Source organism: Urtica dioica, chromosome 6 (genome assembly GCF_054948205.1).
Source record: "Urtica dioica subsp. dioica isolate 48M chromosome 6, U.dioica_male_clone48M_v1_H2, whole genome shotgun sequence".
Taxonomy (NCBI): domain Eukaryota; kingdom Viridiplantae; phylum Streptophyta; class Magnoliopsida; order Rosales; family Urticaceae; genus Urtica; species Urtica dioica.
The window spans coordinates 3,369,992-3,388,182 of NC_142761.1; the positions used below are offsets into that span (position 1 = coordinate 3,369,992).

The 18,191-nt window shown below is 34.0% G+C and overlaps 2 protein-coding genes across 2 annotated transcripts; one reads left to right on the forward strand and one right to left on the reverse strand.

The window, feature by feature from the left end:
• Positions 1-5,693: 5,693 nt before the first annotated feature.
• LOC149392957 (alpha/beta-Hydrolases superfamily protein) lies at positions 5,694-10,943 on the forward strand. The gene is made up of 14 exons (XM_089616553.1): positions 5,694-5,965; positions 6,420-6,501; positions 6,604-6,707; positions 6,828-6,954; positions 7,365-7,459; positions 7,882-8,005; positions 8,220-8,300; positions 8,562-8,660; positions 8,745-8,903; positions 9,001-9,067; positions 9,198-9,268; positions 9,380-9,424; positions 9,520-9,699; positions 10,188-10,943. The coding sequence occupies exons 1-14, from the start codon at positions 5,928-5,930 to the stop codon at positions 10,644-10,646; spliced, it is 1,731 nt and encodes a 576-aa protein (XP_089472679.1). The 5' UTR covers positions 5,694-5,927; the 3' UTR covers positions 10,647-10,943.
• A 350-nt stretch (positions 10,944-11,293) lies between these two features.
• Positions 11,294-17,328, reverse strand: LOC149392958 (ARM repeat superfamily protein). Its single transcript, XM_089616551.1, has 6 exons — positions 16,539-17,328; positions 15,738-16,122; positions 14,560-15,194; positions 13,655-13,948; positions 12,766-12,984; positions 11,294-11,867 (listed from the first exon to the last, which is right to left on the reverse strand). The coding sequence occupies exons 1-6, from the start codon at positions 17,127-17,129 to the stop codon at positions 11,427-11,429; spliced, it is 2,565 nt and encodes an 854-aa protein (XP_089472677.1). The 5' UTR covers positions 17,130-17,328; the 3' UTR covers positions 11,294-11,426.
• Between the last annotated feature and the right edge of the window lie 863 nt (positions 17,329-18,191).

Consider the following 18,191-nt stretch of genomic DNA (forward strand, 5'->3'; position numbering starts at 1 on the left):
TGAGATAGAAAGTGACGAATTTGTTAATAGATAAGGGCAAATCAGACTTTTTTTGGGCTTATCAGTCTGTTTGGCTATATTCCTAAAGTTTGTCAAACATGAGCTAAAACAAAAAAAATGAGATTTGATTTTGGCCATATTTCTAGAACGCCCATTGTTTACTATACATAAAGTTTTTGTAAGCAAAACTTGTTAACACATTTATTCCGTAAAGAACTTATCGAGAAAAGCATAATTTTCTCATTTCTGGTTCTCGCTTACTTATAATCTTTATTTTTCTGAGATCATAAGCGGATCGGAATCAATTATTTACGATTTTTAGTGATAATTGTCGATTCTTTCGCCAGGGTTGTAATCAGGTTAGATTAATCGATTTTTTTATGTTCTATCATCTAAATCAAATTGCACTATTTTTTATACCAAATTTGATGTAACACAATTTTTAATTATAAATTCATCCCCCAAAAAAATTAATTTATTATTTTAACACTAATTGAGAAAGATTTTTTTTGTCTTTTATATATTATTTTTTATTTTTTTACGGAGAAGTGTAGGAAGAAGAACAAGAGTGACACGTGGAGTTCCGTCGAGTTTTAATGTCAAATGAGTAACAGATAGGGATTTTACCGACGGACAAAAATAGGGACTAAACTGTATCCAACGTAAAACTTTAAGGATTTTTGCCGTCATTTTTTCTTATTATTATTATATTCAATCATTTCAACTTATACATTGTTAGCATGAAAATATTAAATTAGCTAAAATTGATGGTGAACTGGAATGAGTAACCCAAAAATATTTGGCTAAATAATTTTCAATTATTTTAATTAAAATTTTACTAAAATATAACTAGTGTGGTTGAATTTAGTTTATTGTTTATCCTTAAAACTAGAAAAATTATAAGAACTAGGCCACTTGAAACTTTGGTATTTTAAAATAGTCAACGTTTCAATTGTTTTTATAAACTAGCCAATTTGGCTTTTTGTGGCAATTCAACCAAAATTTCATTTCCAATTATATCTTTAAGCATTTGTTTAATTAAAAAAAAAGTAATTTTATTTTTAGAAATAAATTTGATTGCTTTTAATTTATAAAAAAAAATGAAGGTTTTACTTTGAATTCTCTGCTCATCGACTGTTTCATTCAGAACATACTTGTTTTTCTTTTTCTGAATAGTTGATGTCACTAATGCTTTTATCTCATCCTGTACTTCTGTAGGACAACTCGAACTTTTTTTTTTTTTTACATTTTTCTTCGGATCGTTCCACTTAAGTGAAACTTCATCCGCGTGATTCTTCCACCCCTCGTTACATGCATAATTGCATGTTAAATGGTTCGGATTTGTTGCAACATGTGTACAATACTTACGAATTCCTTCGTCGCTCACATTTCATATACCTACATATTCATTCCAAAATTTCAATAAATTACATTTCAATTAATTTCAATTCCAACCATTTCATTTCATTCAAAAGCATTTCTAATAATTCCAATTCAATCGACATTATTCCAAACAATTTCAATTCCAACAACTATTACTCAAACATTAATATATGTATATGTAAAGACATAAACTTACTTAAAAAACACAAAAATAAATGGTAGAAAATCTGGTTCTTTCACGACCCGCCGTATCAGATCATCTCAAAGTGAGTATTTTTTTCTCGAATATTTTTAAAGTGTTGGTTTGTAAAATAAAATATCAACTCGAATCGATTCGATTTTTGAAATCTCAATGTGTATGTGTGTTTTCAGTTGCAAAATTATGCACTCGATAATTAAATTTTTTGCAAGATAATATTTTTCCGTTTTGGATGCTTATTAAACGAATAATTTGAATACTTACTGTAAATTGTCGTTAATTTTTGTTAATAATAATTAATTATGTTAATATGCGGTCGTGTTCATCTTTGTCGACAAATTTGTTTTTGGGTTTTTTTCTCGTTAATTATTGTCAATTTCGGTATATTTGTGTTTATTTGTGTTAATATTGGTATATTGTGTTAATATCGGTATATTTGTTGCAGAAACGCAGCTTGAATAAATTTGAGAGACTACGATGCATGTATTTCAACTTTATTTTTAACTTTGAAATGTTTAATGAATGTTATTTTGGATATTTGATTCTTATTACTTTTTTTTTATTAATGGCTCTTTTACAAAATTAACAAAACTTTGGCTATTTAGCAAAACTTAAGTTTGCTATTGGCTAGTTATTTATAACGCCCTTAAACAAATAGTAATAGTGAAAATTGCACGTGATAGTTAATTTTAAAACTTATCGCAAGAACAGCGCTTATACATTTTTTTTGCGAAAATAGTATTATTCAAGTTGTAAACAATCATCTTTTTTATATTTACTTTTTTTTTTAGAAAATATGTTTACTGTGTTTTGGGCTCTATTTAACTTTATTTATTTTTACAACTTAATGTATAAGAAAAATAATTCCAAATAACTTTAAAAGGAATTACAAAACCACTATTTTGAAAGGGAATTGGACCCAAATATTAGTAAAAGAAGTAAGCTTTGTTTTCTTGAAATCAATCAAAGCATGCTTAGGACAAGTGTATTAATGAGACCATAGATGTACGTCGACAAATCCATAATTTGTTGGGATAGATGTCATTTTTTAAGAGATAGACATATATTTCGTTAAATCATGGATTTATTGACATACATATTAAATGTTAGATTTGTTGATATACATTTACGGGACCGTAATACATGTGTTCTGATTATGCTTTTAGTTGATTTTGGGAGAAAAAACTTCAATTTTACTAAATAATAATAATTTTATTTGAATCCAAAAGTATGACTACCTGTTTTGTGTATTTGTCTTTTTAACCATGTTCTTCCTCTCTCTCGTATGGATGATTTTATTTTGTTTTTAAGTTGTTGAATTCTCATGACATTCACTTTCGTTCTCATATAACTATTTGAAGATTTTTTTTCTTTTTTCATTTGAAGAATATGAAAATTCGTTTGAAGATTTATTGTTATCATGTGAATTTATTGACATAGATATCAATAATTCTTCAAGATTTTTAGAATTTCTTCAAAGATTATGGGAATTCGTTTGAAGATTCTGGGTCTATTGAAGAATATTGACACCAAAAAAATTGATTGATAAAGATGTCAATTAATTTTCAAAGAAATTCCCAGAATCTTTTAAGATCATCCTTGACAAATTATCAATAAATCTTCAAATGAATTTTCAGATTTTTCAAATGAAAAAAAAAAATCTTCAAACAGTTCCATGAGAACGAAAGTGAACGTTGTGAGGATTCAACAACCCACGAGAGAGAGAGAGAGAGAGAGAGAGAGAGAGAGAGAGAGAGAGAGCAATGGTTAAAAATGTAAATACATAAAATAGGTAATCATACTTTTGGATTAAATAGACTTATTGTATTTTGATATAAAATTACTGAGAATGTCATATATTTGTGGTATAATCCCTCTGTATTTTGATAAATGGGCTTCTCGTTCAGTTGTTTGAACTGACCCAAAATTATATGATCCAGACCACCCATTCTCTAGCTAGGCCAAATGCTGTACTGGATCCAAATACCCATGAAATAGTGTAATTCTCTAGACTTTCTATGCGTGCATGAACTTTAACTAAATGGCTACTAAGATTAAAAAAAAAAAAAAAATTTGGCTTCCATATCAAGTTATGAACAATCATTTTGTAAATATGCATTCATTAGCATTTGTGGTTTGTACTTTGTCTTACGTAAAAAGACAAAAGTAAGTAGCTCTATACACTAATACACGTATCATATTACACTTTCTTTGTCTTGCTCAATAGTCAATACTAGCATGTGAAATTAAGAAAGAATAGCGAGCACTAATTATTTAGATTTATTTGAATTGGTTAACAAAATAAGTGCAGTTTTTTTTTTTTAATTAAAATTTTCTTCATCATTCAAAATAATTCTTATACTAATTTTGAAAAAAATAAAGCAATGTGATATAATTTTAATATCTCAAATCTCGTCTTATTAAGATACTTATAACAATGATAATAACTATTATTATAATATATTTTTGACATAAATGTTTGTATAAAAGACAAACTTATCAATAAGTTATTTTATATATAATTAATTAAGAGCTTTTAAATGCATTATTCTCATAGTACCGTGGGAGCCACATTATTACACTTGCTTTTATCTTGCTCAATAATACTAGCATTAACAATTTAGCATGTGAACTTAAGAAAGAAGAACCGGCACTAACTTTGGAGTTTGGATTAGTTAGATTTCATTTGAACTAGTTTTTTTTTTTTTTTTTTTTTTTTTTTTTTTTTTTTTTAATAATAGGCCTAGCTAACAAATATAATATCAAGTGTTCCCTTAATTTAAATACGGATTTTTTTTTCTTCTTCAATCAAATTACTTCTTCTAAGTTTAATTTGAAAAAAGAAAGGGGGTATACTTCAATTCATCAAATATGAAGTGTTTTATAAAACTCTTATAGCAGTAATACTAATTATGAATATAATTTGTTATAACATATGTTTGACATAAATGACTTGTCAATATTAATAATAAAAAATACCAAGAAGTTTTTATCATTAAGAGCTTTCAAACACATTATTCTCTTAGTAACGTGGGAGCCACATTGAGGGCATTCACTGTTTCAAATCTACCTCTCTTTCATGTGTTATGATATTTGTTGTTGGCTTTAGGATTTTAAGGCAATAAAGTTGTGATTCCTTGTGAATTTGGGCAAAGTAGTGTTTGTGTTTTATATATGTATTTTGTGTGGACATGTTTGTCTGACTCTTTAATTCTTGTGGGCAAACAATAGGAATTTATCTTTATTTTTATTCTTTTATGATTTATTTTTTCTGACCCAAAACATAATTTTAGTGTAACAAATGGGTAAAGTTGGTTGATACCTCACATCATGTGTCTCTTAAAAGAAAATTGCACAGTCATTATTGTATCATTTATTAACTCACCTCTGTTCTCAACTTTAATGCCTACTAAAGAAGATCCCTAAAAAAACACTTTCCTTTTCATGCCTACTAAAGATCTCCCTGCCTATTCATTTCGATATCAAATTAGCTACTATGTTCTAGGATTTCAAAAAGAAATACAAATCATTATAATACTAAAAAGTAATTTGCACTTTTCTTTTGCAAAAATTAAAAATAAATAAGTAATTTGCACTTTAAAACCAATCCCGTTGTCCACAACAACTTCGGATACATGTAACTCATTTTTCAAAAATTAACATAGATTGAGGTCTTCAATTGTCTCGCCAAAATTTGATTTTTTTTTTTAATTAGAATCGATTAGAAATATTTATTTCACTTTATTAAGAAAACTTCATATTTCTAAATATAAATAACATTACATATTGTAAACACCAAAGAATTATAAATTATTTCCTAAAAAAAAGAATTATAAACATAACGAAAGATTATTTCTTCACACGTAAATGTAGGTATTAATTCATATAAAAATTGTTAAAAAAAATTATTTTTCTTAAAAATTAATAACTTCCGGGTTAAAAAGCCGAATGTATTTGGGCTTGGATGGGTTAAAAGCCCATTGGGCTCACACGTGCGAAAATGCGAGAGAGAGAGAGAGAGAGAGAGATGAGTTGTCGAACTCGTGACTCGTAACTCGGGACTCAGAATAAGAAAGCAAAAGCAATTAATGATGTGTTTTATATTTGTTTTTTGTAATTATCAAACTAGGAAAGAATTAAACCAAAAAAAAAAAAATATTTTAAGCCAGTTTTTCTCTTCTCCTTCTTCTTCTTCGCCCTGAATTCTGACAAAAAAAGATTCATCAAAACCCATGATTCTTTTCATTTCTTTTATTGTAAGTGTATTTAGCTTCTAAATATAGTTTCTTTTTCTCTCTAAGAAGGAGAGAGAAATTTCGTATTTATTTTTCGTAGCCTTGAATCTATGGAACAGCTTGTCAACTTCATCATTAGACCTCCGAGGTAATATTTCATTTTATCTTTATTTCGTTAACGGTATATTTACGAACAGAATTCTGAGATTGGTTTGTTTGATTTTGATCTTTCTTGATTGTTAGGATTTCAATAGCTTTGAATTTTGTCCCCAACGGTTTGTGTGGGTCTCGAGTGATTGAATCCTGAGATTGATTATTTAGAATTCAAAATCAATTAAAAAAAATTCATTTTCGAGTTGTATAGAGTTGGAGCATTAAGATCAATAGAATTGATGTTTTAATAATAATAAGTAAAGACGTTGAAGCTGAGATCTCCAATTCGTGTTGAGAATTAGTCTATCAGAGGTTGATTTGCTTAGATTTTGACTTTTTTTTTTTTAAATTATTATTATTATTAATTTCAGCACTTTATTAATTTATCTTGTTAGTAAGAAAAGAAAACAAGTATTTAACTAACTCCATATAATTTTTGGGGGTTATAGGGCTGAATATGACCCATCAAACGATCTTCTGGAACAAGAGTTCATGCTGAGAGGAAAATTGTATCAGCGAAAGGATTTAGAGGTTTGTTTCACTCGGCCGAGTTTGAGAAATCGAGAAGGGTGTTTTTTTTTTTTTTTTTTTTTAAGTGATTTAAGCTGAAGAGTTTTGAATATTATTAAACAGGTAAAGAACAGCCGAGGCGATGTGCTTCAGTGCAGCCATTACGTGCCGATCGTCAGCCCCGAAGGAAAGCCTATGCCTTGTGTGATCTATTGCCATGGAAATAGGTTGCGCTAGCTAAATGACCGATCTAACCTTTTCTTAGTCGAGAAGAATCGTCTTTACTGACCGAAAAAAAATAAACTGTCTTTTTTTTTTTTTTTTTTTTTTTTTTTTCCGCACACCAGTGGTTGCAGAGCTGACGCGAGTGAAGCGGCCATTATTTTGCTGCCCTCAAATATCACAGTTTTCACTCTTGATTTCTCGGGTTCGGGGCTTTCTGGAGGAGATCACGTTACTCTAGGGTGGCACGAAGTAAGTTTCGCTATTGTAGCTTATCGTGTTGCTTTTTTTTTTTAATTTTTTTTTATAGCTCAAATGCGGAGATAATTATAGTTAACTGTGCTATAGATAAGTCTACTATTACTACGCTGTTAAGAATTTCAATGGAAAAAAAATCCAATAACTTGATTGCATTGAAGGTCTAAAGTTAAGTGGGATTAAGAGATTCTTATTTTATATTGAAGTCTTAGCTTATGAAGTTATCGAGGGTCCGAATGGTTAAGTTAGATAGGAGATATTGGTGTGATTTCAAATTTATGCCAGGTTAGTTGATACATATACATACGCTGGTCAATGAATGAGTTAAATTTATTGTGGTTTGTTTTGAACATCGTATACTAATCTGCATCTTGTCTTACATTTTTTTATTTTTATTTTTACAGAAAGATGATCTAAAAGCTGTGGTTAACTATCTACGGGAAGATGGGAATGTTTCTTTGATAGGGTTGTGGGGTCGGTCAATGGGTGCTGTGACTAGGTATCGTTTCTTCAGCTGTACTTTTCGTTTTAGCTTACGTATATTCAGTGATTCTTTTTTTTTATTATTATTATTTTGGTTAAACGAATCGATAAAGTTTTTAAATTTGAGGCAGAACAATAACTCATCAACTCTTCCAAATCATTGATGCGAAGATATACGATGGATTTTACCCAACTAAAAAAAAAAATTATGAACTTTTTTTTAGTATCAAGCCTTTTACAATTTATTTATTCTTTTCAGCAAAGATATATTTTCGCGATGATTCACGAGGAATTTTTCCAATTTTTTTTGGGAGTATTAAGCCTTTTACAATTTATTTCTTATTTTCTGCAAAGATATGTTCTTGCGAGGATTTATGAGTTTTTACTACCAGTATAGTTATGTACTTTATTTGTGTTTCCCATCCGTAACTTATGTAGCCTCATGTACGGAGCCGAGGATCCTTCAATCGCTGGAATGGTTCTCGACAGTCCTTTCTCCGATTTGGTTGATTTGATGATGGAACTTGTTGACACCTACAAAGTTCGTTTGCCAAAGTTCACCGTAAGAGTTTATACACCCACAAAGCAAAGGCTATATTTTATTGGCTTCGAGGCATCTTTTTGTACTTTCTTATTGATAAGCTCATAGTTCTTGGGCTGAAAAATTTCGTGTTTAATAGACACGAGACCGTTTTCTCACTTGCTTGGCGGGATTTTCTCTTATCTTGGCTGCTGTATTAATTTATTGTGACTTTTCTTTTTATTCTTCTTTTTAGGTGAAATTTGCAATCCAGATAATGAAGAGAAGTATCCAGAAAAAGGCGAAGTTTGACATAACGGATCTGAACACAATTAAGGTTTTTTTTTTTCTTCTCTTAAATTATAAATTCTTTTTATTTTATTATGCTTAGTTGATGCTCAGAAAAGAATATAAAGGTCCGTGCTTTTCAATTGTTCTATACAATAAGGGTTATCATTATCGTTTTCTCAGGTCTTGTTTCTGTAGTCGATATCCCGACTTTAGAAGTGCATATGGTTGAATTCGGAATCGATAGAATCACGTCAAAATTTCTATCATCTTGTAATTGAGCTTACGAAAATGTTAATGATTCTCTTAGGTTGCAAAGTCGTGCTTCGTCCCGGTTCTGTTTGGTCATGCCACGGAGGACGATTTTATTCGTCCTCACCATACAGATCGTATATACGAAGCTTATGTGGTAAATGGCCTTTATTTATCTTTTTTCAAGAAGTTTGAATATTTAATTACTGTTGCGTCTGATCTGTTTTTCTTCATATTGCAGGGAGACAAAAACATAATAAAATTTGACGGAGATCACAACTCTCCTCGGCCTCAGTTTTACTTTGATTCCATAAACATATTCTTTCATAATGTGTTGCAACCACCCGAGGATGAGATCGGGGAAGCGTTTTTTGATCCTATCCAGGAATACTTCGGAAAGGTTAAATATTATCATAAAAAACAAAATAAAAAGACAGTAATTATTATTTGGCCAGCGTTTCGATTAGAGTGATTAAAACTGTTTCGTTTGCATCCAGGCTAGTTGGAGAACGATTCATCGCGTAGATGACAACCATGATTATGGATTCTCATCTCCGTCCACAGGCATGATATATATATATATATATATATATATATATGTGTGTGTGTGTGTGTGTGTGTGTGTGTGTGTGTGTGTGAAGTATATTTCTTTGATATTGTTCTTGATTAACCTTAGTTTCTCTCTTGTTTCTAGAACCTGCTAATGGAAGCACCCAAGATGACATAAAAAAACTCCGTTCAAGAAGGCAAATGAGTCGGATGGAGGTTGGTTTTATTTATTTTATTATTTTTTCCGTGAATTTCGCAATCTTTTTTTTTTTCCTTTTATTTTTTTAAATTTTTTTAATCTTGTGGGTTTGCCTTTTTTTTTGTTAGGTTCCTTCTGATATTTCATCGAAAGACGACCAATCCAAAACTAAGGTCCTACTTCTGGGCTATAATGAGTTTGGGAGCTCAAATCTGAGCTTGGCAAATTAAAGAGAAAGTAAATGATTAGATTTGATTTGATTCTGCAGGATAAAAAAACCGAGGGTGAGCTTTGTTCATCATCGTCGTCCAATATGATTAGTTTCGACTTCACCGATGGGACTCCTTGCGGGCCCCACGTTCCCACCACATCGGACGAAGATCAATACGTGGAATACGAGCTAGACGACTTGGCGGGGTTCCCGAGCGACGTCCAGGAAGAAGAAAGGGTTAGTCAATCTCTATTGCCACTGGGAAAATATCTTCTATATTCCCCGAGTCTTATTGAAATGATTCACTCATACCCTGCATCTCAAAATATATCACAATCCTGCCCCAGTTTTTAATTTTTTTTTTAAAGGATTAAAACCTTATGCCTTAATAATTAAACAAAATTCATCTCTTAGTTGACCTTTTATCTGAATTTTCCTTGTTAGTTTACTCAATGGCAGTTCTCTATCACTGGTAAATTAACATGCAAAAGTCAAACCAAAATATCGACTAAAGGATATTTTTTTTAACGATTATTACAAAAATAATTTAATTTAACAATTAACAGAAAACTGGGTGGAGAATTGTGATCGACTTTGCAGTACGAAATATGATTTAGCGGTTATTAGGGATATGGTCGAGATTTTCCCGTCTTGATCTCACCGTGTCTTGGTCCTCTAATGGTTTGAACTAAATCTCGAGATTTCTTTTTACTTGAACATTTTAGATGTTCATGGAAGCCATTCTTTTGTCGCTGAAAGACTTGGAAACGACGAAAAGCACGGAAAAGGAGGCCGGGGAACAAACATCAAATGTCGATTCGGATCCTCCGAAATCTAAACGGGAAAACGATCAGGTCCGAGCTGTCGATTCTACTACGGAGAACGGCGATGTGTCAAATATGGAAGAACCCGCTTCTTCTTCCACTTTGGTACAGTCCACTTCGGTCTCGAATTCGAAAACTGATGCTCCGAAACTCGAGAAACAAACTCGTGCGGCGAAAGAGCTTTCGACGAGCTCGTCAGAGACATCATCATCATCGAGTAACACGAAATCCAAAGAAGCCGATTTGTCGGCGAACACGAAAGCGACACTAACAGTGGAGAAAAGCCCTGGGACCAATGTCATGGATGGTTTGATGCGGCGTTGGGATTTCAATTTCTTTCGGAACAATCAAAGTAAATAAGTTGATCATAGTTTTCTTACATTTTTTTTCCTTTTCTTTTGGGGTCTTTGTTTTTTTCTTCTTACCACTAAACACAATGAAGCATCTATTTATTTTGTACCTAAAAAGTACGCAGGGAATGTTAGTTTTGTAGAATGATTGACTCATATGGTTTGGGGGGTAAAAGATAAAGAGGTGAAGAAAAAGAAGTATGTGAATGTGTGTAAACAAGGCTAGTGATATTTTTTTTGTTTGTTACAGTTTTTCATGATTATCATTTTTCATATTTTTCAATCTTAAATATTTTGGTTATGTGTACTGTGATGTCATTGCCACTGAGAGCACTTTACTATAATTCTTTATTGTAAATATGATACCATTTTTTTTTACCGTATAAACTTACCAATTTCACTTAAAAAAAAACATTATTGAAAGTTAGTACTTGCACATTTTTGTAAATTTTGACTTTTCGTTAATCTCGTACAAACCTCGATTGTTAATTTCAGCTAGTCATTTAGCTATAAAACCCGAATATATGAAAGATAGAAGAAGCCATGGTAATAATAAGGACAGAGAGTGCATTGGAAACAAGTCTTGTATAAATAAATGTTTAGAAAATCAATGATCATCCAGAGGCAAATGCAAAAAAAAAAAAAAAAAAACGAAGGTACAATGAAATAAGCATTTTATAAATATTTATGTACGGATTGAATGAGTGTCAATCATACTTAACTTCTTTGTGAAGAATTAAAAAGAATCTCCAAAAACTTGTGTGCAAGTCAAAGGAACGAACGAAACAATTTACAAAGCGATCCGGCCGCGTTGAAGAAGAAGAGCCAAGGCAGTCTCGACGAGCGAGTGGATTGTCGTGCTGTGGCGGCTCATCCCGACCGTCCCCGAGAACATGTTGAAGCTCTCGATCTCGGCGGTGGTCTCCAAAACGCCCTCGAGATCGCTCTCGAACCCCAGTTCCCGAAAAACCGAGACGTTCGAGGCCTTGTCTCTCATCATCCAGATCGAGAGCTCGATGGCGAACCGCCTTATCCTCGGGATCTTGATGTGAGGCTCTCGGTACTTCCTCAGGATATGGACCAGACCGTAGGCCAGCTCGGGCTCAGTGATCCCGGCTTTGGAAAACACGAGGCTCGATTCTTGGGAGTCCATGAACCTGAACACGTGCGCCGCTAGACCCACCATCACTTCTTGTAGCTTGTTCTCTCCCGACATTATTGCCTTGAGAATCTGCATGAAATGGAAAAAAAAAAGAGTTTAGTATTGTCTAATTTATATCAGGAATTCGTTTCGTTAGGATTTGATCCACAAACCCAACCTAACCAGAAAACAATCAATAAGCAAACAGCGAATTAAATAGATTTATAGTGGTTCACTCTCAATGTGAGAGCTAAGTCGACTTTGCCGCTATAGAATGTTACTGTAACAAAAAATTGGGAGTTTGTGTACAGTTCTTTCTTTTTCGCTCTTCAAAAAATATCAGTGCCTCTAAAAGTTTATAGAAAACTAGGGCAAACACAAAACAAGCCTGAAATACAAGAAATGCCCTCTACTAAATCAACAAATATTTAGCGATATAAGCCACAAAAACATAAGCATTTGCATTTTAGCCAACGTTTTGTAAATTTTTCGTGAATAGCCATAAATATTTTGTAAATAGCCAAAAATATGACGTAACCAACGTTATTTATACATAGTTACTAGAAATTTACTTTGCGTAAATAGATTTACGTGATTATTTACAAAAAATTAACGAAAAGTTGGCTATTTAGAAATTTCTAACATTTCATATGGCTAGATAGCCACTGGACCCCTAAATCAATGTGAATTCTTTTCGTAAGGTCTTTATAGTGTCGACAATGAATTAGGCTCGACAACCCTAACAGTTTTGCCTTTGATACCGTGTTAAGATTCACGAGGTTACATTTTAAAAATGAATTGGCGATAAAAGAGTAAGCTATAATCTTATAAATCTTGTTAGGCCTTTTTTTTATCAACCAAGTGACTGTTCATGATCTACTTTGACTCCAGTCCAACCTCATAATGAATTTTTTCTTAAAAAATAAAAAACTAGATCTCATCAAGTAATAGTTTTTCTCTTTGTAGTAAGAAAGAAAAAGAAACTCACCGTTGGTGCAGCAAGAGTGAGAGGCTTGAGGTCTCTGAAGGAGTCATTGGCAACAAAGGTGCAGAGATTCCTCAGAATCCTCGCAGCGTTGACTCTGAGCAAAGGCTCATCCAAAGCCCAAACCAGTCTCCCCAAAACGCCGAGCTTCAACACTCTCTGGCAGTTGCTCTTGCTCTCCACCACCAACATAGCCAGAGCCTCCCCGGCCGCTCTCCGCACCTGTATTATACATATATATATATATACATATTACATATATATATATATATATATATATATATCATATTATATTCATCCATGCATAACAAGTGTTTAAAATCCCTCGGTTTTTCGCTGGTATGCCAATGCCATCGAAGTTTTGTTTCCAATTGGGTTCCGGTCATCAAAATTGTCGGAAATCCAAAATTCAGGCAACATTTTTTTTATATTACTTTTTAGAAAATTACAAAACTTCCATCTACATGCATATTATATTCATCCATACATAACAATTGTTTAAATCACCGTAGTTCTTCACTGGAATGTCTGCCGAAACGTTTCGATAATTACGACGACAATGTGGCAAAATCACAATATTCAAAATTATCGTCGAAAAACGAAATTTCGCCGAATTTCCAAAATTTCAATGCAATTTCAAGTTTGCATAGCAAAATACCCAAAATTTCAAGTTTTCAGCTAAGCAAGTTAAATTTTTGATGATTTATAAAACAGTTTATCACTTTCAATAAATTTAATCAGAGGGTTAGAAAAAGTTAATCAATCAAGTCTGGTGCTTGCATATTTTGACTATTTCACTGACTTCAGTCAAACCCTTGGCTCGTTTGCAAATTCATTAATCTCAATTGGCTATTCAGCTAAAACACCCATATCATAATCACGGATCACATACCTGGTCGTGAGTCTTGGGGAGATCTTGGAGAAAGAAGACGTCGAACAAGCCCTTCAAGACCCCGCCGGTCCCACCGATCCTCTCGGTGGCGTCGTCCTCGAGGGCAAGGCTCGACAGGATCTCGATCCCGAGCTGTTGGAGAACGGGGTGTTTGTGCCCGTACTTGATTATGTCTCTGATGTTGCTCACAGTGAATATGATCTCCGATATCTCCTTTCGAAGCTGCTTTCCCGTGGGACCCGTCGTCCCCGCCAGCCTCTTCACCACCTGCAGCGACCGCTTCACCGTCCGAACCTGACATCGTCGTTCACACCGCAGCCATATTATTTAGGTTTCGAACTTTGACGAAGTTATCGCAGAAATAATCATTTTATTCGTGTTGGAATAGCGTAATCGTATTCAAATACTATTCGTAATTTCCTATAACTACCCGTTAATTGGTCGAATCATTCTGTTTTGTTATTGAAAATCTCTGAAATGTCAAAGATTCAAAATTTCGACGGTATTCCATAAAAAATTATCAAATGAGTGATACAAAATTTCCAGAATATTGTTCCCACCACAATATTTAGGCTTCGAAATCTGATAATAATTATCACACAAAAAAATCATTACTAATTTCCAATTACTAGCCGTTATCTCTATATCATTCAGGGCTTAAAAAACAAGGATTATTTGTCACATTTATTTTTTTATATGCCGAAAATTCAAAATTCTGAAGATACGCCGGGGATTTTCATTTATTATACTATTGAAATTTCCATAAAAAAAAACAGCGAAAGATATAATTTCATAAATGACAAACAATCGACCGATCATCGACCACCAACATTTGAATCCTAAAGTTTTATTCATGTTTTTATTTCATAATTATTCATTGTAAATAAAGTTACTAACGGCTATACCTGAGACTCTGCAGCGTTGCCTTGCGTGAGAAGCCTCTCGTCGGCGTGAGTGAACTCCACAATCTTGGGCAACAAGCCTCTCGTGGACCCGATCTTCCCGCAGATATCGTGGTCCCGAGCGAGCTTCTTCAGAATCAGAAGCCCCAAATTATTGAACTCCCAAAACTCGTAGCAGCTCGGGCTCCGGTCCCAAACCACCTTCCTCTCCCCGACCTCGTCGGCGGCGCCGCCGCCGGAGCTCCGACCGGTCTGAAGCAGCGACGACACCGAGTCCATCGCGCCGGGAATCCCCGCCACTCTCAGCGAGTTCTGCTTCTTTCCGGCGAGCCTCGACACGATCTCCGCCGCGCACCGCCGCGTCTCTTCCTCCTCGACGTCGGTCCAGTTCAGAATCTCGACGAGCTTCTCGATCGCCGGGAAGTTCAGCCCGATCTTCTGCACCGTGTCGTCGGAGAATCGTCGTCCGGTCGCGAGCTGCCGGAGAATCCTGGCTCCGATGAGCTGCTCGTCGGGCGACCCGGATCCCAATAAATCCATACCGAAAGTCACCATGTCCATCTTCAGACCATCGAAGATGCTTCCATTGACGCACCTCGAATACGCGTCGTAGAAAAATCTCCGAATCGAGACCATACCTAATTCATTAGAGAATCATGTTCTAAATTAATACAACGGTTCTCTGGATATAGCCTTATTAACCTGATACAATTACTACATAACCAATATTTTTTGTTAATTATAAATAAATAGCCACAATTTTTCTATTAACATGACTGTAATACAAAGTAAATAGCCAATGTTTCATTTATTTTGATAAATTAGTAATTTACTAAAATTAACGTATAGTTACCAAAATTAACGTATAAAAATGCTAAGAACAATCATGTAAAATATTATCTAATTAATGATGTCACGTCATCACGCGTCATAAAATATGACTAGATTTTAAACATGTTTAAAACGTTTGAAGTGGTCTAATCTTGAAATTTTTCTAACACAAAAGGATATACGAAATGTTCGAATTGTTTAATAAGAGGTTGATTATTTAGCAATTTACGCTTAGATTGGCTTCTTATAAATTATAATTAATGAAAGATTGGTTTTTTTAGCAATATTCACACAAACTCTTAGAAATCTGTAAATTTTAATGAGTCAGTATTCAGTTTATCTCGTCATACCTGAAGGACCGAGCTCGCACTCGGAGGCGACTTGTTGGAGAAGCTTCTGGAAGGTGAGTTTCCATTCCCAGTAGGCCTTTTCGGCGAGGAAGAGGAGAGCCTCGGCGAGGGCTAAGGCGTAGAAGATGATGAGAGCGGATTTTCTGTTCCTCTTGTCTGTGTCGCCTTTCTCGATCTCGCCGAAGTTCCTCTCCACCAGCTTCGTCGCCGACAGTGCCACGCAAGCGCTGGCCGAGATGACCTGGAGCCAGTACAGGACTCTGCTGACGTGGCTGCTCACGAACACCCACTTCATGTAGGGCAAAATCGGAACTTCCGAGCTCGTCCATCTTCGACTCGCCTTTCTATTCTGATTCCACTTCCAAACACCCCTGTCGTCGTTGTTCTGAAAATTACCAAAAAGGTGAACAAATATTTATTTTCTGATAAAATCAATGATGCTTTAACTTCAGAGCCAATAATAAAAAAAAAAAAATCTTTGTTAAATAGAATATTTATCTCCAGCAATATCATTTTTTTTTTGTTTTTTGTTTTGAGCAGGTGCGATATCAATATTCTAAGATTCATATTCTAAATACACTGTTAGATTTTAGATGTTTAAAAAAAAAAAAGTTATATAATAATTAGTATGTTTCTTAGTTATAAAAATACTCGAAAAGATTATTTTCTAATTTTCTTAGATAAATAACAGAACAAAGACTATTAAATAAATAAAAGTTTTCCAGAGATTTTTTAATATGAGAAGCTTGCCAGAGATTAGGAAGGTTTAAAATGTAAAAGAGGAAGGAAAAACAATATTGCCTTGGTAGCCGATACGTGTCTCTCTGCATCGCTTCCACGTGTAAAAATGGATTTGAACTTCGCGGCGAGGAAGTTGGAGCTCGACCGGAGAGCTCTGAAGCTGCTGATACCCACGTCAGCAATTGACCACGTGGCTTGGTGCTGCCACTCCAGCTCGTGGCTTCGGCTGAAAATCCGGGTTCCTTCTATGAGAAGTATTACCGTTATGAACCAGAAGTCGGTGGTGTCCAGAGTTATCGCAAACCCTCCCAAAAGGACGACCGTTGCCCATATGAACCCTAGGGTTCCCAAACCCGTGGCCGACTTTTCCAGCACGGCAAGCCTCAGGGCAAAAAGGGTCAGTTTCTTCTCCGGCGCTCTGATCGCCGTGGGTTTTTTCCGGTCGCCGGAGCCACGGCAGCTTGCTGAGCTGTCACGCGGGTCTATATCTATTGCGCTGTTTTGGGGTTCAAACATGGTTGTGTTTGGGCTCAGAGTGTCGCTCAGTCTGTATTGGAGGTCTGAGATTTGGACTTGGATTGAGGTTTGGTCTTCGTGGTGGTGATTATGATGAGAAGTGCTTCGACGATTATCGCTACTGTTATTATCCATTTTGAGAGAAGGAATTAAATGGTTTTTGTTTGTTTAGTTTTTTCTTTTTTATATGGGTTTTGGAAATGGTAGTGTGTTTTTATTGAGACGGAATTTTTTTGGGTGACTTGGAGCGCACGTTTGTTTAGTGTGAGACGATTGTTGTAAGGAAAGAAAGGGAAAACGTTTTCGTTGCTTCTGTTTTTGTTATCTTTTTTCTTAGAAGTCAGTGCTTTGTTTTATGTTTGGTCTTTTTGGTAGTCACTAGGAATTAACCTCTCTCTCTCTCTCTCTCTCAATCAATAAAAGGCATTTCCTTTCAATCTTACTTTTTCCATATGTGATTAAGGACATCACTCAACTCGGTTTCTTTTTTCAGGTAAAAAAAAAAAAAAAACTCGGTTTCTTTTTCATTTTGATTCACTTCATCTTTTTACACAAAGCCAACCCATAATGGGATGTCTTTTTTTTTTTTTTTTTTTTGGCAATAAATATGAATCTTCTTACGTTGTTTCTTTCTTACCAAGCACACACACTGGAAACATTTCTGATAAAGGCATTGACTTTTGATTCAGCCATATGGGATTTTTATTTTTATTTTCATTTAAATCATTCCAATGATCCATCATCAATATCCCTTTAAATGAGATCACCTTAGGTTTGTGTTTGCCAACTAAACATTTGTTTAACTTGGCCACTTGTACATGATAATAATTAGTTAGTTAATATGTTTTTAGGTCTCTTAATTAGTGGTACCTCTTGATTCAAATTGTTTTATTGATTTGAGTATGAAGTTAAAGAACTACCACCATTTCTTTTTGCTCATTAAATAATTAAGTTAACATGTACGAAAGAATGTTGTTTTATTTAAAAAAAAAAAAAAAAAAAACACAATTATTCTCCCAATTCAGTTATATGATGATTCTCATTCTACAACCTCTCAAATATTCCATTCTTAAAATTTACAAATCATTTAAATGTGCAAGTTTATTAGGCATTATAATCGGCTCTCAATCTTGCAAAAAAGGATAGATACGGAAAGTGTTTGATTGTGTCAAGTTAAAGTCTCAAAAAGATTGGTCC